The sequence below is a fragment of the Pseudonaja textilis genome, chromosome 1 (genome assembly GCF_049901715.1).
Source record: "Pseudonaja textilis isolate UNSWEBS1 chromosome 1, rPseTex1.2, whole genome shotgun sequence".
Classification (NCBI taxonomy): domain Eukaryota; kingdom Metazoa; phylum Chordata; class Lepidosauria; order Squamata; family Elapidae; genus Pseudonaja; species Pseudonaja textilis.
This window is the reverse complement of record NC_141990.1, coordinates 304,590,691-304,615,880: the sequence shown is the minus strand read 5'-3', so window position 1 is coordinate 304,615,880 and position 25,190 is coordinate 304,590,691. Positions and strand designations below refer to the sequence as shown.

Here is a 25,190-nt window from a genome sequence, read left to right as displayed (position 1 = left end):
GAATGGATCCATTTTATTTTCAAGTTTCTGTGGCCATTAGATATAAGTGAACAATGTCTCTCATTGCTTCTAGCCATTCTGATTAGATAATATTGAAGTCCAGAATGTGTTCATATTTTTAAACATTTTAAACACCTTTTAAAACTTTGTAACATTCTAACTTTTTAAACATCATTTTAATCTTAATTTTTAATTCTGTTTTAATCTTTGTTTTAAACCATGCTTTTTATACTACCACATGGTTTTGTTATATATCACCCAGAGTTACTTAGCTGAGATGGGCAGGGTAGAAATTTGATATACAAAGAAAGAAATAAGATTTATCTGGGACTTATTTCTCTAAAAGAGCTATAGGGACTCAAAAATAGAAAAAGTGGAAGACAGATGTTGAAAGTTCCCCAGAGTGAAGAGTGGTGTCTAGAACTCAAATGGCTTCTGCAAGGGTGCTGATGTATAGATTGGAAAGCTTTTACCTCAGATTCTGGGCAATTCTTATCCCATCCAACGCCCACATGCAAAATTCTTATTTGTGTTTCAACAGAAAAAAATTGAATATAAATCCTGTGCCTGATGACTGGAATTCAAGGTAATATAAAATCACCAATATGGTATTGCTAAAAGGCATCCACCAAGTCCAATATTTGAAATATTTTTTTAAAAAATGCTCCAAATAACCTTGCCCAATCTCTTGAGATTTCAGTGTACAGTGCTCACAAGAGCTGTCACAAGAACCTTGGGGAGATTATCACTATCTTGCAAGATTTGTGATTTCAGTAAGATTTCTACTTACAATTGCTGGAGGCCATCATTGCACTGACACTTATTGCCTCAAAATAGCATGAATAGCATATGGCCATCACCATTAGAAGCGACTGAGACAATCTTCCATGGAACAGCAGAAGATGGTGTATCAAGTCTGCGAGTTGAAAACGGACTAAGGCCAGAAAACACCAGCATGGCTCCCTCCACAAAGGCCTTTGGCAAGCTGGTGAAAGCCAAAGACTTTTGGAAGGCTTTCAAGGACTACTTCAACATTGGTCATTCTAGTGTAATTTTTATTTATATGTTTTCTATCTTTATTTACTTTCTATCTTACCATGCATGTATTAATTGTAAGGTTATTGTTGTAAGCTGCCAGGAGTCTGAAAATATTTGGCAATATACTAATAAATAAACTAGAACAAGATTAATTTCAGCCTCTTTTGCTCCCAGCCAATTACAAAAGTGCTCTTACCATAGGAAAACGAGCCATTTCTGACACTGCAACTTCACAGCAAGAATCTTGGTTACACTGAAAGCAGGTCAAGAAAGACCTTCCCTCAGGTGATGATGCAGTTTTTGAATGTAGCACTAATTGCTTGTGCTGTTTCTTCTCAGCAGCTAATCAAGCTTCTCACACCATCAGCCTATAATGCTTTTGACATTCTTTGTATCACAGAAGGCACTCAGCCACCTGCATAGTAACGTGGAACTTTTTTTTTTAAAAAAAGAAATTACTAGACTGGAAATTATATATAAAGTGTGTGCATTCTTCAATCTTTTAGGAGCAATATATGCCATAGCTGTCCCAATTTTTTAGAGCAATCTGATTTATAATGCCATTTTGAAATGTTGCCAATCAATAGGCATGCCTTGGAATTTTCCAAGCAAACTGGGCAAAAAGTTGTGAACATTCAAGATATTAGGATAAGGATAAGGATAAGGATAAGGATAAGGATAAGGATAGGATAGGATAGGATAGGATAGGATAGGATAGGATAGGATAGGATAGGATAGGATAAGGTAGGGCAGAACAGAACAGAACAGAACAGAATAAGTTTATTTGGCTGAGTGATACAAGGAATTTGTTTCTGGTGCAGAAGCTCTCATTAGTGACCAAATGGTATATAAGTAAAATAACAAAAAAACAAGCAAACAATCTTTGCTTCAAATAACTGCATCTCCTAAGGTTGCTCTGAGATAAAAATGAGGAATCTTATATACACTTTCACAATGATCATGACAAGGAAAGACACTACAAAGTGTGTATGTTTGAGGAAGAAGCCATAATGAATGCTTTATTCCCCCAATTTCAAAAGCTTCTAATGTTGGTGATGTCAGAGAGGGAAAGACTGTGTGTGTGTGTGTGTGTGTGTGTGTGTGTGTGTGTGTGTGTGTGTTTTGAAAGCAAATTTAAATGTCCAGAAAGTCACCCAAACTGTAAAACCCTAAGTAGACATTTATATACCATAATCAAAAGAAAGCTATACAGAGGGAAAAAATAAAAGAGAACAAATTTTGGTACACTTTGAAGAGCCTAGTAATGAATTGGGATGGAAGAAAACTTTCTGGGGTTCAAATATTCATATTTGGAGAAGACTTTATTTAAAATGCAAGCTTATATCCTGGAGTATCTTTACTATTTTTTGTTCCCCGGTTGTGTTAAGAAATTGCTGCAATGCTGCAAATGCTGTAAAAATACAAAAATCCTGATAAAGGAGCAGCTTGTAATAGGGAAGTTGAAAATACCCTTTAAAGCTATGCTTCCTTGCTTTATTTAAACAACAAAACATGCACAGATACTCTCTGGATCTGGGGCTGAAACTCCCTGAATTCCCAGCCAGTAAAGATACCAAGTTGGAGAAGGCTAGCTTAGGGCATCTAAGCTGATGCTGCCAATTTAGTTTCAATAGCTCTTCAACAGCAGCTTGACCTGCATTCATTAAGAAGAATGTTTCTTCTATATTCCATTTATTCTAAAACTTCGCAAATTGCCTCTTCCAAGAAGCTGACATCAAGGGGACTGAGCACAATATTAAAGTTCACATTCATTCATGTTAATAAATTGTCATTTTTTTAAATAATAAAACTGAAATATCTATGGAGATTCTCTGTCATGCAGGTCATGGTTATCCCAAAGGTGCTTTTTCTTCCTTTTTTTCAAGAGGCAATTGGACTTTCTGGTTTTTCTTTGAAGATTTTTCACTTCTTATCCAAGAAGCTTCTTCAACTCGGATCCTTCCATTCCCCACCATCCAGTCAGTGCTGAAGAAGCTTCTTGGATGAGAAGGGAAAGGTCTTCAAAGAAAAACCAGAAAGTCCAGTTGCCTCTTGGGTGGGGGAAAAAGTGCTTTTGGGATAATAACATTTAAAACACTGGAACATTCCTATCTATATGTATAAAAGCGAAATACCACTCACGCATCATCACAAAATCTCCAGAACTGTAAAGCCTACAAACCTGAAATTTGGCACATATGTTCCTCTTGGCTTCTATATGCTCACTAAGAAAGGATTTTTCAAAATGACCATCGGAGCATTAGTATTTCGTATATTATTATTAACATGCTCTGGATGCTAAGGAGTTCTACTCCACCTCCCCACCTGGAAAGAAATCTGTCCCAATTGCAAAACACAAGCAAAGGAGAGGAGTGTCAATGTTAGTTTCACAGTAGCAACTTTAGTACAGAACAGTTGAGCTAAGCCATGCCCAGGCCCCTTGCTGTCTCCTTCTTGCTCACACAGCAAATACCGTTTCAGTTTCCAGACAGCCCTCAAATCTCTCACACACTGACAGGACGCTAGCCAGATGAATGCCGATAAATGCTGGTAGGCAGAGGCAGAATTTTTCCCCTTATTTTCCTCCCAAAAAACTAAGCCCAACCACATAGTTTCATAGTGAAGCACAGGTATCGAGCTAGTTCAGAATATTTTCCAAAGCTTGGAAACCATCATGTTTTAGCAATGGGTTTAGTTCAGGATTCCCATTAATACAAATCCATTCCTAAGATGTTTTTGGTGCAGACTGGGAAGTTTTTTCCTCCTTCTGCAAGTTCCCTGAATGTTATTTATAGAGAATGGGGACCATCTGGAATTATGTAAGAGGTCACACAGGAGAGTTCCGCACTTTTTCCTCCAGTAGGAATTTTGGCTAGAATATGGTCCCTCCTGTAAATGAAAAAGCCTTCTGTTCACAGAAGAGATCCACTGAATCCATGCCATCATTCTTATCTAAAAACCCGAGGGAAAACTCTGGGGTGATTTTGTTTTATGAAATTCCATAGCATATGGTGTACATTAATAAGGTTTCATAAATTGGTAATTATAACTACAGTGGCATAAAGAAACAGCCTTCATCTGTTACTGTCTAAATGAGTCAGCTTACAACTTCTATAACCCCGTCAATATGGTCAAACCTCTTTCCACTTCACATGTAACTTTTTCAGATAGCAACCTTCCCCACGACCAAACATGGCCAAACAAACAAAACGAAACAAAGGAGGGCTAATTCTTCCTTTCATCTGACCTAGCCATCCTTTTAATTCCTTCCAACGGCTAGGACAGAAGAGATAAGAGAAAAGAGAATACATGTTTTGCTCCATTGTAGAAATGCTGCTTAATCAATTATTGTGGGACCAGGTTTTTCTCAGCGCAGTTTTGTTTACAAGCGTCGAACATGGCATGTTTACATCAGCATTTGGCACAATTTATTATATGGCAACAGATGTCTTTAGCTGGCTTATTCATCACTGTGTTTTCAGAAGAGCTTCAGTGGCCCAAATACATGCCCACTCTGCAGCATGGAATTTAATTCCCCACGCAGCTGAGATCTCAACTGAGAAAAGCAAAATGCAAAGGAAGGGCTGCAAACAGGACAATAGTTACAAAAAATATTTTGTATAGCAACATCACCAGAAGAAAGGGAAGAGGAGGAAATAGAAGACAAGGAGGTTTTTCCAGCAGTGAACCTGCCAATAAATAGTGAACTTCAAAAGAGCTGAGCCTAAATGGGCTAAGGTTTTGTATGGGGGTGGGGGCAGACTCATAACCTAACGGTACTTGTATGAAGACAATATTTTTGGGAGTGGACCCTATGCTTCCATACCTGATATTTAACTTAATCCAGGGCAAATATCTCAATTGCTTCAGAGGGTAAGAGAACTGAAACAGGAAGTCGGTAATAGCACACAGGACAAACTGGCTGAGTGGACAAAATTTGTTTCCTGAGAAGCAGAAGAGAACTAAAACACTTTGAAATTCTTGGTGCTGCCAGAAAATGGACAACCGTTTGTCTGAAATGGTATAGAGTTTCTTGCATGAGCAGGTGGTTGGAATAGAGAACCTCCAACATCCCTTCCAATTCTGTTATTCTGTTAAAAGAAAATCCACTGCCAGGGTTTTCCCAGTTGGACAAACTTGATCCCCATTGCTGTCCCAAAGGTGCTTTTTCAGGAGCAACCAGACTTCCAGTTGCCTCCTGAAAAAGCACTTTTGGGACAACCTGGGTAACTCTACAGACTTTCCCCATTGCTGTGTTTTATCTGCAATGGGCCAGGAGTTAGAGATGCAGAAAATTACAGAACATTTCGCATTGCAAGGTAGTCTTTGACTTGCAACAGTTCATTTAGTGACTGTGCAGAACATCTCAGCGTCCCTTCATTATTTCAGTTCTTCTAGGTCCTTTATCTCTAGATCATACTCAAGTGAACCATCAGGATTCCATACAGAAGTGGATCTCCATGGGCTTCAGTTCCTTCAGCTAGGCTAGATTGCTTTGGAATTTGTGTTAATGGACCACATTCTGCCCTGCTCAGATATAAACCAGCTTCTGTTACCAAGAGATTTAACCCCAAATATTTTGCTTCCGACTGTACAACACCCATTTGTATGTAACTCACTCCCCTCCAAGCATTTTCTGGATGCACAAATTACCTTGTAGAGATTCCCAACTACTCGAAAAGAATATACTGTATCATTATACAAATATGATAAATTCCTTTTTGTGACTTTGCCCATTTGAAGACAAAAATACAATTTATTATTGCAAAAATGTACTTAGGCCTACATGCATATAAAATTATGTTTTCCAGCATCAGAAATACTGGTTTTTCAATTGCAGTACTGTATACTGTAAGTAAATATACTGTAAGCAAAATTTTTCCAACAAATCTTTATTTTGAAGAATATATGCTAGTGAGCATGAAGGTTCATTCTCCAAGCTTGTGGGTTGGTTTCTGAATGTTTCATTACCAGGCAAGGTAACATCTTCAGCAGAGATTTAGGTGGTGTCACTGTTCTTCTGTTTATAAGGGCTTTGTCAGTAGGTCTTGTGATGTGTCAGGTGAGGGTGTGTCAAGTGAGGGACTTGTGATGGGTCATGTGGGAGTCATCAGTGGGAGTCTTGTGATGGGTCTTACAAGGGGAGGTTACATCAGGTGAGGGTCATTGGGAAGTGAAATGCTGGTTGCGGGGGGGTTGCATGGGTTGATTGAAGGTTGGTGCTATTTCTGGTTGGCTGTGTTGAATGGTTGGATTTTGAGGGGTTCATAGGCTGGATGTAGGTCAATGTGTCTGTTCATGGAATTGCTTGTGGAATGCCAGACTTCAATCAACTCATGGGCATGGTAGGTGGTAGCGTGGCCAATGATGTTTGGGTTACTCCAATCTAGTTGGTGCTGTTTAGTGTCAGTGTGGATAGAGATTAAGGAGTTGGGATTGTGGCATTTGACTGCCAGCCAGCATTCCTGGATATATGCTGGTGGATATATGCTAGCAATAATATAGAATTGACAACACACTTTTAAAATTTCACTATAGAAACAACATGAGCAGTTATGTGATCTACAAATTATAGCAGTCATGGATTTGAAGGAGCTTGAAGTCAATTGTTAGAATCAAGAAATACATTAAATAATATAAATCCAAGCTATTGTGTCATCTGATAGACAAAAGAAAAGAAAAGGAAGAAGCGGACAATTTACAAGGTTATAATACACACAAGTTTGAATGACTATTGTTGTAAAAACAGTCCTCCCCTCTCCAAAACAAAAAGAAAAACAAACTGCAAGACACTGAAAAAAACTGGATAATATTTGATGTTAAGGTTGGGCCTGCCAAATGAAGGACATGAGGATAAAAAGTAAGACTTGTCCTCCTTTTGCCTGACATCCAGTAACCCCATGCATGCTACTCTTCCTTTGATTTTATATCGATATGATGATATATTCATTTTTGTGACTTTGTTGTGATAATATGAAAACATCAATCCCTGGGCCAGCAGATATAAATACAACCTCAAACAAATGCAAAAACCATTTACTTACATCCAACCATCATCATGGCCACAGAGAAAATCTTCTCTCCATCAGTGGTTGGAGCTATGTTTCCAAATCCTATTGTCGTAAGGCTTGTCATGGTAAAGTAGAGAGAAGTTATATAAAGTGAATCTTTACTGGGTCCGCCTTCCCACTGCCCTGATCCAGTAGCGTTGTACCGATACGGTGTTCCAATACTCTCTGCCAATTGGCAGAGCCAGCTGTCATTCTTGAGGGTATTCGTGATCTCGTCGATAACTTCATAGTCCCCAATGCTATACCAGATGCACGCAAGCCAGTGGGCTACTAATCCAAAGACACAAACCAGGAGCACCAACACTGCAGCGCCATATTCCAGATAATGGTCCAACTTCCTGGCCACACGACCCAATCTCAGGAGTCGCACCACTTTTAAGGAACTGAAGAGGCTGCTGATACCCTAGAAAGGAACAAAGATCTTTATTTTTTGTAAAATGGTAAAATTCCTTTTGATTTGGAAACATATATATATATATATATATATATATATATATATATATATATATATATATATATATATATATATTTTCTGAGGTTTTCGTGAGTATTTGTATGTGGATCTTTGGTTATTCGGGTTTTCTCCACGTAAAATTGGAGTATCTGGCGACGTTTGATGAAGTCTCATTCATCATCTTCAGGCTTGTGTCTTGGCTTTGTGCTTCTTGTGTCTTTGGCTTTGTGCTTACTCTGAGAAGCACAAAGCCAAAGACACAAGAAGCACAAAGCCGAAGACACAAGCCTGAAGATGATGAATGAGACTTCATCGAAACGTCGCCTAGATATTTCCAATTTTACGTGGGAGAAAACCTGAATAACCAAAGATACACACACACACACACACACACACACACATACATATACATATACATATATACAGTACCAATCATATCTACCAATCATCTCTACATACATATCCCATCAAGCTATTTCTTTTCAGGATAAGCAGCATTATCCAAAAGTTAGAAAAGTATTGAAATAGTAAACAAGGAAATTAAAGAAATATAAAAAGAATGGGGAAATATAGGTAATTCTAATTTATAAATTCATCTTCATGTTTCCAAAATTGTTTACTTTTCAAATGATCCACTGTGTCCATTAACCACTTTGCATCTCTCTCATTTTGAAGCTTCTGTCATTTTTATCCAAGTACTCTCAACTCTTGCTTTTTATATTTCACCTATTTCCCATATTACTTCCTTTATTTATGTATATCTTGCAGTTACGCTCTCCACATTTGCTGTCAAACACAGCTAAGTCTAAAATACACCAATCATGCAGACTCTGTGCCACATCATAGAATATAATCTAACATTCACAGACTAATCACCCCATAGTTCTTTGCATTCACTCTTGCCTCCTTTCACTTGTAGAAGGGAATAAACATCACCCACAGATGTAGTCTTTGCATGTATATTACAGACATTTCACAGTCACTGCAGCTGCAAGTTATATCTATATTTTAATGTTTCTCCAATTATATGCACATGAAGTAATATCATTTTTCAACAATGTCATATTATTGATTCTCTTTTCTGTTATTGTTTTCTTTCATTTTCTTTTTAACAATTGTCTGAGTAGGCAGCTTCAATACAGTTTTATTTATTGAGTTTTAAAAGCATTGCAATTGACTTTCCTGAAGAATGCGAAAGATTAATAATACATCAATTAATAATGAATACACATGTAGACTATATAAATACTATACAGTGATATATATTTTACAGCAAAGTGTAAACGATTATTTAATGTATATGCTAGAAAAGTAAGAAAAAGAAAAGTTTAAACAACCTAAAATAAGAAGGAAATATTTCTTTTCATTGGTTCTTTTATGAATGCTAACATTGATAGCATAGGATTAATTCCATTCTTTGACATACTATTGCATTCCCATAAAGATCTCCAAAATATTCCTTTCAGCATTCTCTTTTTCAGTTTTATCCCAAAGGATTTCATGATTTTTATTTTTATACCAGTTATAATGCTGGAGCTCTTTCTTAGTTTATATCTTTTCACCCTCCCAATTTTTTTTGTTTTCTATAAAAATATCTCTGCATTTTAATTTAAACCATTCATTTTTTTTTTGCAGCAACCATTTTCCAATATACTTTTTTCCCTAATCCATACTCTCTTATTATTCATTACTCCACCAAAGAAACCTTTTCATATTTTCATTGGTATAACTCCATAGTTTTCTGTGGCTTTTGGCAACACATTCATTCTATTCAAAGTAAATTCTATACCTTCGTCTCTATTTTCCATTCCTCTTCAATCTTTTGGGAAATTTATCCTTCCTTGGATAATTTACACTTTCTCTTCCTGCAATCATTCTACTTTCTCATTAATTTATTTTATTTTGGCTTTTTTCCATTCCATATTTTTCCAATTCCTGGGCTTTTGGAAAATATGATCAATCCCACATTTATGATTCCTTTAACATCTTTATATTCTTTTTTTATATATATAAAAGTTTTATTTAAGTTTTCACAAAACATACAAATACAAATAAAATATCTTTCTTTGACAACAGCGTGACCCCAGGTTATCACTCCTCCATACAGACATAAACCCAATACATATTTATCTTATACATTCTAATCCATATCTTATAACTATTTTTGCAATTTTTCCTTTCTTTACTTCCTATAGCCTTATTTTAAATTATCCCATTCCTTTCTTAATTCAATTACATATCTTTTTCTAATTTTTAAAATCTTTCTAATCAATGTTTTTATACTTTCGTCTGTCCTATTTACAATTTCATATTATCTCTTCTCATAAAACACATTTTCCTCTGTAATTACTAGACTGGAGTGTAACACCTTTGTATCTTTTTTCAAATCTGGTTTAAAAATTTAAGTTACACCTTTACAGTTATAACATTCATTTTTTAACCTCTATTTTATAACACATACCTATTTTCAATTGAATTTTGCTTGGTACATTCCCTTAAAAATACACACTAAATTCTTAAAAGAAAAAAGTATATATGTATATATATCTGGATCTTTGGTATATATCTGTGTATATATGTATAACGATAGTAAATGGAATAATTATTCTATTCAAATACAGCTCTGCCATAATATTAATAACAATCTTTTATATTTATATTTCTTTTACCTAGTAATATCAGTTGTCTTCACTTTAATCATCTATATTTCATATTTTACTTATTACTGTCTTGAAATAAAAAACAAAACAATAGTTATTAACAGTAGTCAATAAAATTATTATTCTTATTCAAATTCATCTTGTCAACTGATAAAAATCTTCCATGTTTCTTTTCAGTTTTTTTTAACTTTCTTTTTAAATCATTGAGAGCCTTATTCTCTTTATAAACAAATATTCCATTACACATCAATACAAATTTTTCTTATCACTTTAATCATCTAAACATATTTTCTAACCCTTTTCTGTTTCTAATATAACAATGCTATCCCATGCACCTGTTGAAAGGCTGGAAAAGGCCTTTCTTCTGAGGATTCGGTTTTCCTGCTGGGACACAGACAACTGCTTGGAAGCGGGTTTATTTTCCAGGAAGGCAAGAGATAGCAAGAAGTCTGCGTTCCTGGGGCTAGCCAACTTTGTATAATAAACTCCTGATTTTTATACCTTTTCTCCTTTTGTGTGTGAGTGCTTGTGTTTGTATTTCTTAATGTTTTAAATCCTGTCAGGGGGTTGTCTTCATTTCCGCCAGAGGGTAAACTCTGTGGGGTGGTTTGATTGGATTATCAGTTTCATCCTAATGTTTTCTTATATTTGTTTGGTGGCAATCTCCTGTCTGCTCGTGTCTTTTGTCTGTTTGTTTTGCTGATTTGGCATGACCTTTTGTTTGCAAGGGATTTCTTTTTCTTGTTTCCCTAGCTTTCTTAATTACTTGGCTTTTGTCTAGGGGGCTTCTTTCAATACCTTTTATTAAATCTCTTTTCCTATGCAAGTTTGTTTTATGACTGGCCTGATGTTCCCTTTGGGCTTTTCCTGTTTGGGTATCACCACTGTCCTCATGAAGTTCCCTTTCCACACACCCTTGCAGAATCCTCTCAAGTTAAATTTTAACCATTGTCTCTGTGTCTTTTAAATAGGTTTATACCTTTAATTCTTGTACACTTTTCCTGTACCTCTATATCTTGTTTCTGTCCTTTGTAGCTTCTTTTCCCTTCCCTCTTCCCTCTCTTCTTCTCCCTCTCCTTTTTATTCCCTTTTCTATCTGATTGTTCCTTCTGTGATCCTCCCTTCTGCTTCTTCCTGATACTATAATTGCTTTTCAAATTACTCTTATTTTGTTTGTTGCTTCAATGCTTAAGTTTTTAACTCCCTTTCCCCTCTTTCCCTTTTTTACCCCGCTTAAAGTTGCTTGGTCATTAAAGATGGCTTCTTCTTTATCCCGCCCTTCTTGTTCTGCCAGCGTTTCATAGTTCAAAATCTCCATTTCTAAAAATTGAAATATGAAGCCAAAAGATCCTCTTCCCTCTTTTGCTTCTTCTTTTTGTTCTTTAAGTCTCATTTTTAACTCTTTAAGGAGTGATGCCATTTTAAAAAACTGTAAACAACCTCCAATTGATTTTATTTTGTTTCATTAGGATCCACCATCCAAAATTCCAGGAACCATCCAATAATCCAAAACTGTTTCTTGCTTCTTTTCTCACTTTCTCTTTCCAGGGGCTTTATTGTCTTGTAACGAAGTTTCAACTACAATGTATCTTTTGCAAACCTTGTTAAAATTCCACTATTAATTTTTTAAAGTTCCAGGTGGTCTCCTCCATTTTCCAGATTCCACCCTCTTTGTTAAGTTTGAGCAATGAGAGGCTGAACCAGAGCATGAGTGCAACAGTACTTTATTTACAAATAAAGGGCTGACCGTGCTTGCCAAGCCTGGAACTGGCTCGCAGCAATCAGCAGCCAGTTGGACCCCGCAGCCTGCTTTTATAGCTGGCTGCTGGGGAGAACTGACCAATGGGAATGGGGGAATAACGCCCACACAAGTGAGTGGACCTGAGTGAGAACTTCCTACAGCGCTGTGCTGTGTCTCCTACTGGCTCGAAATTCAAATGACACCCGTTTGAATTTCGCGCCAAATACAGAGCGGCTGCGGCTCGCAGCGCTTCACTTTCCCTGTAGCGGGGCTAACAAGCGGTTACAGACGCTTCTAACTTTTTGAATCAGACCGCTTTCTCTGGCTGTGGATCAGCGTTTGCTCTCTTTGATTGCTCGTTTTGTTGGCTGACCGCTCTCTCTGGCTGCAGATCAGCGTTTCCCTTATCGCCAGCCGATCGCTCTCTCTGGGCTGCGGATCGGTGGCTAGTGACTCAGCGGTTGCAAGGTGCTTCTGGTAGCCATCCCATCCTCGTCGCCAGTGTTAAGTTTGAGCAATGAGAGGCTGAACCAGAGCATGAGTGCAACAGTACTTTATTTTACAAATAAAGGGCTGACCGTGCTCTCCAAGCCTGGAACTGGCTCGCAGCAATCAGCAACCGGTTGGACCCCGCAGCCTGCTTTTATAGCTGGCTGCTGGGGAGAACCAACCAATGGGAATGGGGGAATAACGCCCACGTAAAGAGAGTGGACCTGAGTGAGAACTCCTTGAGTCCTCAGGACATAACACTCTTGTTTCCTTTTTCCTTCCTCTGCTTTTTCAGTCAAGCTTTCTTCTTTAAACTTCCCCCTGCACAATCTTGTCTGGTCGGGTTCTTCTTTGAGGTGGCCATTTCTGACCACTGCTGCAACTGCCTTTGGGAAAGGGAGTAATGGCCAGCCGAGGAGGAGAGATGCGGCTCTCCTCAACCCAGCTGACAGCTCCCCCTTCTTTACCACCTCTACGGGGTTGCTTCAGCTCTGAATCCGGGCGGCTCAGGGTGCTCCAATGGTGAGCACAGATCAAAACCGCACACAATCACGATTTCGGTCTGTTGCTGAAAAAGCCAGAACCGGAAGTTCCAATATCTTTATATTCTTGTAATGGGTTGTTAGAATAATATCTGGAGACAGGAGGAAGAACTTCAGCCAGGGCATTGATCTGACAAGAGCTCATAAATGGATACCACAGTGCAAATAGCATCTCAAAAGTAGAAGTAATAGCAAGGCAGGTTGGTTTTTCAGATTTAAAAGATTCTGTTCCCGTAACCTTATAATAAACATAGTTTTAGAAGCCATGGTTTTGGTACATACTGTATTAGAACCTTAGATACATAGAAAGTAGTCACAGTTCTCATTTAGACCTCACTTAGATCTCCAAATGGCCTGATCAATTTTTTCTGTACCCTCTTTTCTCATTCCACCCATTCATTCATGTCATACCTAATGGAGTATTTTTTTTTCCCCTCCTGATTCACATTTATTCATTATGTTACCCAATTTTCTCCAAATCTGTCCTTAGTTCTTCATTAATCACCATCCCTTGGAACATAACATGCCACCATTGACAACTTATTCTTTCTTCCATATAATCAGTATGCGTATGATGAGAATAAGCAAAATCCAAGGGTACTCCAATGATACACATGCTATTCTCTGTAGGATCTTTAATCTAGAAACATTCTTGCAAATCAACACATTAATGCCTACATCCAGCAATACTACACACTGCAAATTACTAACAAGCTGTCACTACACGTATACATATTATTCAAAGTTCAAGCTTGTAAAATAAAAATCTTTGTTTTCACTCTACTGGCTACCTGGATTGACAAGGTTTCAGAAACTTGCACCATGTGGAATCAGCCTAGTCTACCTTACTATTTTGCACCAAAACTTTGAGACACTATTGTAACAAAATGGAGTATATTTGGTTTAAAAATGCTTATAGAATAAAAATACTTTATTGGCCAAGTGTGATTGGATACACAAGGAATTGTGTAAATGCACTCAGTGTACATAAAAGAAAAGATACATTTGTCAAGAGTCAAGAATCATAAAGTACGACACTTAATGATAGTCATAGGGTACAATAAGCAATCAAATCATACTAGGAAACAGTTAATATGAACCGTAAGGATACAAGCAACAAAGTTACAGTCATACAGTCACAATGGGAGGGGATGGGTGATAAGGAGTGATGAGAAGATTAACAGTAATAGTAGTGCAGACTTTGTAATAGTTAAACAGTGCTGAGGGAATTATTTGTTTAGCAGAGGGTTGGCTTTCGAGAAAAAGTTGTTCTTGTGTCTAGTTGTTCTGGTGTGCAATGCTCTGTAGCGTTGTTTTGAGGGAAGGAGTTGAAACAATTTATGTCCAGGATGTTTTCACAGCCCTCTTTTTGACTCGTGCAGTATACTGGTCCTCAATGGAAGGTAGGTTGGTAGTAATTGTTTTTTCTGCAGTCCTAATTATCCTCTGAAGTCTGTGTCTGTCCTGTTGGGTTGCAGAACCAAACCAGATAGTTATAAAGGTGCAGACTCAATAATTCCTCTGTTGAACCGAATCAGTAGCGCCTTAGGCAGTTTGAGCTTTCTGAACTGGTGCATAAAGAACATTCTTTGTTGTGCTTTTTTGATAACATTTTGATGTTAGGTGCCCATTTTAGGTCCTGAGATATGATAGAACCTAGAAATTAGAGGGTCTCTACTGTTGATACTGTGTTGTCTAGTATTATAAGAGGTGGTAGTATGGGAGGGTTTCTCTACCACCATTTCTATGGTTTTGAGTGTGTTCAGTTCCAGATTGTTCCGGTTGCACCACGAGGCTAATTGTTCAACCTCCCATCTATATGCAGATTTATCATTGTCTCAAATGAGACCAATCGCTGTTGTATCATCTGCAAACTTCAATAGGTTAACAGAAGGACTGTTTGAGATGCGGTCATTGGTATATAGGGAGAAGAGAAGTAGAGAAAGCACACAGCCTTGGAGGCTCCCTGTGATAATTATACAAGTATCAGATGTTATTCTGCCTAGCTTCACCTGCTGCTTCCTGTCTGTTAGGAAGCTTACGATCCACTTACAAGTGTGTTCAGGTACCGCTAGTTGGTTTAATTTGTCTGGAATGATGGTATTGAATGCTGAACTGAAGTCCACAAGAGGATCCTTGCGTAGAATTCAAGGTGTTGTAGGATATAATGCAGAACCATATTAACAGCATCATATGTCAATCTATTTGCTTGGTATGCAAACTGCATGGGATCTGACAGCAGAACCATGATGGTTTTCAGGTGAACAGCACAAACCTTTCAAAGATTTTCATAACTACAGATGTTAGAGCAACTGGTCTGTAGTCATTCAGTTCCTTGATGGAAGGCTTCTTTGGCACTGGGATGATGGCAGAGCGTTTGAAGCAGAAAGGAACACATAGCACATCTCTTGTGATCTATTGAAGATTTGGGTGAAGATGGGGGCCAATTGGTCAGCACAGACTTTTAAGCAAGAAGGAGTTATCTTGTCTGGCCCTGGTGCTTTTCCTGGCTTTGTCTGTGTAATAGATCTTGCACTTCTTTTTTTTGTGATCACCAGAGGTTGTGAACCCAATGGGTTGGGGCCAGTTGTAGGAGGCTTGGCTGTTGTTGATGTGTTTGAGATGTAGGTTGTGGAGATAGGTGGCTGTAGTTTCCTTTCAAACCTGCAGTAAAACACATTCAAGTCATCTGCTAGTTGTTGATTTCCCTCTGCCTGGGAAGGAGGTTTGCTGAAGCCAGTGATGTTTTTAAGAGTTTTCCACATGTTTGCTGGTTTGTTTGTTGACAACTGATCCCTTAACTTTTCAGGGTAGCTTCTTTTTGCTGCTCTGATCTCTCTTGTTAATATGTTTCTGGCCTGATTATCACCATGATCATCCATTTGGCTGCTTTTTTTCAGAGCTGCTTGTTTTCTTTTTGACAAAATAGGTGGTGAGATGTACAGAGGGGGTCATTAAGTTTCTGGTTTGCTTCTCCCTCTTTCTAAAGGGTGTTGCTTCATTTTTTAAAAAGTTATATTATACGGATGCCTCAAGTGAGTAAAATTCACATTTTCTAAAAGTTGGTGCAGAGGTTAGGCATATAGTAGATAAAAGCCAGTTTTTGAAATATTAGAAGGTTTGCCCCCTCTGTTCAATCATTTTGCATTCACAGAAACTAAGCACTTTGTCCTGAGCGGAGTATTTCTCCTGCTGTTATTGAGAAAACATATGAAAATATATGGTGCAGATTCTGAAAACGTTATATTGCACAAAGAAAACCTGCTAAAATAGAATCCATTGCAATCCATGTAGGGTTGAATTGTGAGGTTTTTGATTTTCTTCTTGTCATCTGGTAACGAAATGTCTGCAAGAAAAAAGCAAGCTCAACCAACACTAAGAGCCCAACAAAAATAAAATGCATTCTCTTCTTTTTTGTGTTGTTTCTTCTTGCCCCTACTCTGTCACAGTATATAGCCATGATCACGGACCTATGGCATGTGGGCCGGAAATGGCACACAGAGCCACTTCTGACGGCACGTGAGAGGTCATGCGGAAGAGCCCCACTGTGCATGCATGCATGCTCCACTGCCCAACATCTGATTGTCGGGTATCTGGAGCACATGCATGGGGGCAGGGGTATGCAGGAGATGCGTGTGCATGCGCAGAGATGCTTATAGTGCATGTGGGATCTCGTGTAAATGCACAGAGATGCATGGTACATGGGGGGGGTCTTTATGCATGTGTAGAGATGCATGGTGCATGGGGACACACACATGCGCAGAGATACACAGCACGCAGGAGGTCATGCACAGATGCTCAGGGGCCATGGGATACCCCAGCATGCATTGCCTTCTGGGAGCCAAAAAAGGTTAGCCACCACTGGTATATAGTGTTAGAGTACTGCCTCCTAGGATTAAAACAACAGCAACACCTCACTACTATCATAAAGAATTACACCAAACTCATTTCTTCCTTTTCCTCATATTCTTTCAGCCAGAGTATCTAATAAGTGTTCTTCTTTCTTAAATACTCGTAACATTAGTGAAGTGTAAGTTTAGAGTAATTAACCTTTCATTGATTTCCTTTTAAAATTTCTGAATAGTTTCTGACAGCTGTAACACATCTTCTGTCTATGCAAATAAAAGGGCAAGCCTGTGTCCAGCCAGTGACAGCTGATTAGTCTTTGCGGCAAGTCATATGTAGCCCAATATGGGTGAGACAGTACAGAAGGGGGAGTTTGTTTGAATGTTATTGATTTGAGCTTCGAGGTCCATATGTGGATATTATTGCAGTATTAAGCCGTAATTTTGGACCCTTAATTTAAAGAGGTGGCTGTATATCGGGGACAATGTGTAGATAGATAGATCACTGTTCTATTCAGCATCATTCCTATCTCTATCAATAGAGAAACACACCAACGAAAGCAACAAAGGAATCAACAGACAAAGACCTTTCATTTAACAGAAGGCAATGAGGCATTTGTTCTTTTCTTGCCAGGTTTAAATTGCCATTTTCCATACATCATTATCAAATCAGTGTAATCAAAATGTTCAGTAATTATACTATCAAGCTACAAAATATTCACCTTTATTCAATCCAGGGACAAAGAATTTGTGCAGTCTGGAATGTGGAATTTTGCTCTTGTGGAGGCTCTGAATGGCATTATGCTCATTTTGAAGCCTCTTGTCAGAATATATGAAATTAAGGTTTAGCCACTAGAGTCCACCAGGAAGTATCCTGTCTAATGAGGTACATCTAATGAGTACATCAGGAAATGTGCGTATGTTGTAAGGAGACACATGTTGTAAGGAGAATCTAAGATTAGGATGGTCTTTTATTTGTAAATTTAAAAATAACAGAAACAAAGAAGCAATTAAATGGACAAATAGACAGAAACTTGTATAAGGTTTATCTATGCTAAGGTTTAAGGTGACATTTTAAAAATTATTATAATTTTTAAAAAACTCAGGGCTTAAATTCTATGATCAGATAATTTGTATTCTTCTTGCTCACTCTACTGCCCTGGTGCGAATATTTAATGGAAAACATCAAGCCCTCGCTCTCCTTGCTTACTCCTTTCTAATATTTTATGTATTAATGAGCTATTCAAATAGAACAGGGGTGGGCAACACTGTGCATTCCAGATGTTCAACATGTCACCTTTTATCAACTTCCTACAATAGGGCTAATGGCAGGGGATTGCTTGAGTTTTGGTTAAAAACATCTGGAATACACTTGGTTGTCTACCCCTGAAATAGATGATATCTTCAACTAGCTGACTTCAGAAAAATTGGGCATATGCATACTCTGTTCCTGATGGGTGATTGTTGAGAAGGCAATCCTTGGCTTCTCACCTTTAACAAGATTTCTGATAGATAATCACTGAAAATCAACATAATGTAAACCACATCATGAAGCATATGTTGGTGAGAATTGTATAAGTAAATACATAAATGAATGAATCCAGAGAGAGAGTGAGAAAGAGATTGATTTCAAGATGAGCTACTTATAAAAAGCTTAGTCCCAAAACCGCTATGAGCTGTTTAATCCTTCCCTTATTATGCTAATGTTAGCAGTATATATCTCTGAGGATTCCTGCCCCTTACATATACAGTACTTTTCAAGATATAGGATTCTGCATTTATCATACATGCTTCTAAAAGCCAATTATGATGCAAAATCTTGTTGTTCTTGCTTTGAAAAACCAAATTTCATCCTAGCTAAAAATGAATATTCTTTTCATTCACAGTCAGAATTTATTTTCAGACACAAAACTTGGTATAGACAATGGATTCTAAACCAGTTTATTTCAAGTGCAGAGAAACCTGAGCAGTATAACTGTTAAGGGGTTGATCAGAATCTAGGAGACTGAAATTCAAGTCTACTTTCTATCACCTCTATGACTAATTACCATCTCTCAAAACAGTGTACCCCAGAAGCAAGAGCTGAGTAGTAAAAAAAATCTATTTAATCCATAACAGTCTTCTACAATTTCCAGATGTGTGTGAACACAAACCCTAGATCAGCAACCAGATTGTTCATGACAATTTAAAACAATTTATCCCCCTAAAAAAATAAGATGAACATCTCTGTCTCAGTGTTCTGAACAGTTTATCATGGTTCATTTTGAATAGTGATACCTGGATTTGGACACAATATCCTGAGGTTTGACCAAGACAAAGTAACTTAGATGATTGAGAATCTCCATAGATATACAAGGAAGAAGGTTCAAACTAGATGGCAGAAGAAATGTTTTGACAATACCAACTATCAGCAAGTAGAACAGGCTGCCACATTAAGTGGTAGATTCTATTTCACTAGAAGTTTTACAATAGAAGCTAGATAGTGATCAGTCAGATCAATAATGAATTGTAACTGAACAAAAGAACTATATGATCTTTAAGTCACCCACTTTGAATCCTAATACATATATGAACAGCTGAAAAAGATCAGTTGACATCTGTTTATAGTCTATATGTTTACATCTATAGTTTGATCTACAAAAGCTAAATTGAACATTGATAAGAAATTGTTAGAGTAATGAAAAAATATCCCAATGAAGACAATAGTAACTTCCATTCACTGCCAAAATAACTATGGGGTCTGCAACCTTAAATACTCAAAGAGCCATTTTGGACCTGTTTCTTACAGAAATGAAAACACCAGGAGGCGCAAAACCTGGGTGGGCATGGCCAACTCAACATCACTCCCACCCAGTCACATGACCTCCACCACCATGCCTACCCAGGTTTTGTGGCTCCCTGTGTTTTCTGTGGGAAATGGGTCTCTCTCTCTCTCTCTCCCTCCCTCCCTCTCTCCCTCTCATTTCTGTTTTTTGTGTTTTACCTTCTCAGGCCAGGTGAGGAGTGACTGGGAGGGGAAGGCGAGGGGTGGGGCCAGCCAGTGGTGGGATTGCCCAACAGGGAGCCACAGCAGAGGGGCCAAAGAGCTGCATGTGGCTCCAGAGCTGTGGGTTGCTAACATCCGATCTGTGAGATCATTAAGCTAGGTCTAGAATCTAGTCAAGCTAGATTCAAAGGAGATATTATATAAACAAGTTGTAGACTTGTTTGTATTCAAAATATTCAGTTAAAGAGCATATTGCAATGAGCAGAAATGGCCACCTTTTATATCCGCAGAAATGGCCACCTTTTATACAGTATATTCTGTTTTTAAAGTCTTTTTTCCAAGGTATTGAACCTTTAAAAGCAATACATATTTTCCTATTATGTGAATTATTCATAATACATTTGAAACTACTTTGTAAACAATTGCTATTATCACTTAAAGCATTTCCTTTCTTCTTTTGAGTTTAACACAGAATCTGACTGTCTCATCTTGCTGTTTTCCCATTTCATGTTCTGTTTTACCTTCCTAAACCTGTTGTCCCTTTAGGGTCCTCAGCATGATCCTTTTCAATTATTACATGTTTACTTCCAACCCTTTTTCTTTTTCTGGTCTTATTCATTTCTTTATGTCTCAGCCAATGGCAGTTAGGGTCCAGAAAGCAGAGCCAATGGTAGAAGGGGAAACCCTTTTCCCAATGCAGACACATTAGGACACCTCATCCAGTCACTTTCTGAGATGCCACCTCTATCATTCATCAAATTTCTACAGGCTTTTTAAAACTTAAATTAATCCCTGCCGCCTTCTTTACATCTCAGGCTGTATTTTGATTACCACCCTGGAAATGATCCAGGCTTTGTACTATTCTCCCCACTGATCCTCCCACCAATCCTCTGTTGTGTTCAAAAACAAGTGTTACAAATCAGCATGTTTGCTGTCTAAGGCTGCACTGAAAAAAATGACTATTTTATTTCCTGAGCAAAATTCCTGTCTTTTTTATTTCTTCTCCTATCTCCCTAAAATACCAATCATAAATATATCTTTCTACAGCTTCAAAGACAGAACTATACTTCAATTAGACCTGGGATTAATTAGGATGTCTCCCATAAAACACATGAATTTTAATAAGATGCATTCAACATCTGCTATATATAAATACATAATTTTGAGGAGAGGTGAATGGCTAGTTCCGTTCACTCTTCATAGCCTTTTTTTGGGGGGGGAGGGGATGGGGGGGACGGGGGGGGACGGTTATCAAACAGTAGCCTAGGCTAATTATATTCTTTCTTCACTTCTGGCACATCTCAATATCACATCTTTAAAAGATGTTTCCATTCTTTGTTTATGCCCTCTTGCATATCCAGTGACAAAAAAGCTAAATCAAAATTGTAGACTCGCTTCTATTGAACGAAGAGTCTCTGTTGTCAAATCTCTGCTCTAGAACTTAAAGGATAATCAGAGGCAGAGAAGGATATGTATGTATGTATGTATGTATGTATGTATGTATGTATGTATGGCATTCAGCTTTGTTCAGGTATTTTCCCACATCATTGTAGTTGTGCTTTTAAAGTTGTACTAACGTTTCAGCAGAATCTCATCTGCCATCATCATGGAGATTTTTTTGTTTGTGAGTGCAAGCTTCCAAATAATTGACAGTCTGGAAGAGATGATTCCATCAGAAGAGATTATTTCACCAGACTGTCAAGTATTTGGAAGCCTGCACTCACAAACAAAAAAAATCTCCACACCACAAGCCACGCAAACACCTGGGCACAAACAGATCTCCCCTGATACCTCCAGCTCAAATACACCCCAACCAGGCACCCAGATGAAACCTAGCTTCCTAATAAATGATAGCCATCCATTTACTCAGAGCCAAGCCGCACTTAAAAGCCTCCAATACAGGAACACAATGTTGCCAGCCAATCAAGACAAAAAAAGCCACAAAACAGACAGAAGATATTAGAAACACCAATCAAGCAGAACACAGCAAATTCCAAGACCAATAAACACAGACCAAGACTCCCAACCAATCAGGATGAAGAAAAACCATTCTGGCACAGCAGTAGGCTAGCCCTAAATTTAAAACTGAAATGGCTGTGAAAGTCTGACTCACAGACGAACACAATACAGAAGCCTGATGATGGCAGATGAGATTCTGCCGAAACGTTGCTCAACTTTAAAAGCACAACTATATTGATGTGGGAAAATACCAGAACAAAGCTGAATACCATATATATATATCAGAGGGTTGGAAGGGTTATATATATATATATATATATATATATATATATATATATATATATATATATATATATATATATATATATATATATATATATACTATCATACATACATCATATATATATATATATATATATATATATATATATATATACATATATATATATATATATATATTCATTCATTCATTCTAGGTTTTCATGGGTACTTACATGTATGGTATTCAGCTTTGTTTGGGTATTTTCCCACGTCATTGTAGTTGTGCTTTTAAAGTTGTAGCAATGTTTCGGCAGAATCTCATCTGCCATCATCAGGCTTCTGGTATATATATATATATATATATCAGAGAGTTGGAAGGGTCCAACCCCCTGCCCAAGCGGGAGACCCTACACCATTTCTGACAGATGGCAGTCCAATCTCTTCTTGAAAGCCTGAAGTGATGGTGCTCCCACAACTTCCGAGGGCAAGCTGTTCCATTAATTGATTGTTCTCACTGTCAGAAAGTTTCTCCTTATTTCCAGGTTAAATCTTTCCTTATTCAGTTTCCATTCATTATTCCTTGTATGGCCTACAGGCACTTTAGAAAATAGTTTGACCAACCCCCACTCAAGCACAACATCTCACACCATTCTGGACAAATAGCTGTCTAATCTCTTATTGAAAATCTCCAGTGATGAAGCTCCCACATCTTATGGAAGCAAACTGTTCCATTGCTTACTTGTGTTCTAGAGTGTAGTACTGCAAGCAACTTCTGCAGCCAACTGCCTAGAGTTTGGCAGTCCAAACCCACCAGGCTCAAGGTTGACTCAACCTTCCATCCTTCTGAGGTGGGTAAAAAGAGGACCCAAATTGTTGGGGACAATATGCTGACTCTGTAAACCGTTTAGAGAGGGCTGTAAAGCACTATAAAGCAGTATATAAGCCTAAGTGCTATTGCTATTGCTAAAGGACCTATTAGATGCCTTCTTTCACCTCCACAAAGTATCCATTTTAGCTACAGAAGAAGGCACCAGTTTCAATCTTGGCACCTCCAAAACAAGCTAGGAAAAACAGTTGCCTGACAAGGAGACATGTTCACTATCCTTAAATGCAATAAATTGAATGAATCAATGGTCAGTTTTGGTATAAACAGGGATGGGATCCGACTGGTATAACTACCGGTTCTGTCTATTTGCATTGTGCGCACCTGCACGAGTTGCACAAGTTGCGCAAGTTGCATGAGTCACGCAAGTGTAATTTACAACCTGCTGAGCTGCCTGGACAGCTGAGCAGCACTGCGTGCAAGTGTGCAGTGGTTGGAAAAGCCCTTTTTTCCTGCTTTTTCAACTGCAGCTGTGTCGTGCAAAGCAGCTGCAGTTGAAACAGCAGGAAATAAAGGTCAAGCAAGAGCCCGGGCGGGTGGGTAGGCCACAACAGAAACAGACATAGAATCGGTTCTATGTCTTCAGCTCTTCAGAGCAACCAGTTCTACAGAGGTGGACAGAACCAGTAGAATCCCACCCCTGGGTATAAGACATGTTACTGTGTCACTATTGATCCTACTGACCCCATTAGGAAAAGGTTGTTGGGTCCAAGTATATTTTATTCCAAGCATCCGCATGGTTAAGTAGAACCAAGAAACATCTCAGTCTAAAAACCTGGAGAGCTTCATCAGAAGTATAAAATATGCAAGTTTTGGAGAACTGAGGCTACACTTGTCTTTTGTTTTCAAGATCATACTCCAGAAAAGAGTCCAGAAATGGAATAAATCAATTTTAAATACAAGTTTAATTAAAATGAAATTGCATTGATGAAACATATTTATATATTACCACATTTATATGATATAAATGTTAATATGATAATGTTCATATATTATGTAATCATGTTTTAGTTCCTGCCTGAGCAGGGGATTGGACTAGAAGACCTTCAAAGTCCCTTCCAACTCTGTTATTCTGTTCTATTCTAGTTCCACCACAGTTAAAATTTAATTGGGCAGCACACAAAGCCTTATTTAAGGATAAGATTTCCTACAGGAAATTCTAACCAAGCTTAACCAATGATGTAGTAGGATCCATAGTCAAAGCAACAGAAACCCTCTCCTTTTTACATAACATTCTAGTGTTTAACCATTGATGGCAGAGTTATATATTTTACGCCTGACATGAAGATGGTAGGCCATGATATATTCGTTCTTTCAAATGCCATATATAAGAATTCACATATCTTGCTGCTTTATTATAGGGTGGATGTCCCCTTCTAACCTACTTAACCTAACATATCACCTTATTTTCAGTTCTCACTTTTACATAACTTTATTCCCATTCCATCTCATCTGCACATCAGTCTATGAATTATTTTTGTAAATCTACCAAGAATGCACTTAAAGTGCATGGAAATCCTTATGTTTAAAACTTTTTTCTCTTTCATAATCACTGTTTAAATATTAACAATCAGAAATGTAATGGGAAATATGCAAAACTAGTAAGAAACCTAATTCTAATCTGTCCATTAATTGTATCAAAATGTGCAAAGATCAAATTCTTCTATCATCCCTATCCTCAGGTTGATGCCAGAGAATTATGTTCTTGACAAGATTCAAATCAGCTAGGAGTTCTCCCACCAAAGACAGAATTTATTATCACGTGTTACGGAGGCTGACCAGAATTGACAATTTATTCTGGCATTGTTATTGAAATGCTATGGAAAAGAGAACCATAAAATCCTTTGTGATTAAATTTATATCACCAGAAATTTATATCCTTATGATTCTGTCACCCACCGACCAATCATACAACTAGAATGACTGATAATGAAGATAATCTTAGGCGATGTTGTCTGAAGACTCTACAAAAATCATTCACTCCATGTTAATGGCTGTCAGTGACACTGACATCTAATCAGCTAATCTTCCTTGTCAATATGACACACTAACTGCCTCTGCTAAATTGTGTAAAAATAGCATCAGGCACATCATTGTTCCCTTCGACATGATATTACATCAGCAATTTCCATATTTTACTGCTAAATGTTAAGCTTGGTAAGAAAGCCACATGCTATTTTACTGAGGAGACCCCTGTTGAAAGGGATCTCAGAAGATTTTCCACTATATCTTATTTTATTAATGTGTGTGTTACAGTGGTG

The 25,190-nt window shown here is 37.8% G+C and overlaps 1 protein-coding gene across 1 annotated transcript in view; it reads right to left on the bottom strand.

Moving 5' to 3' along the window:
- The window catches only part of KCNH5 (potassium voltage-gated channel subfamily H member 5), a 199,810-nt gene that overhangs the window by 100,436 nt on the left and 74,184 nt on the right, over positions 1 to 25,190 (bottom strand). Inside the window, exon 7 of the mRNA XM_087932788.1 lies at positions 7,083 to 7,512. Within this exon, the coding sequence (XP_087788914.1) occupies positions 7,083 to 7,512 (430 nt within the window). The remainder of the gene's footprint in view (positions 1 to 7,082; positions 7,513 to 25,190) is intronic.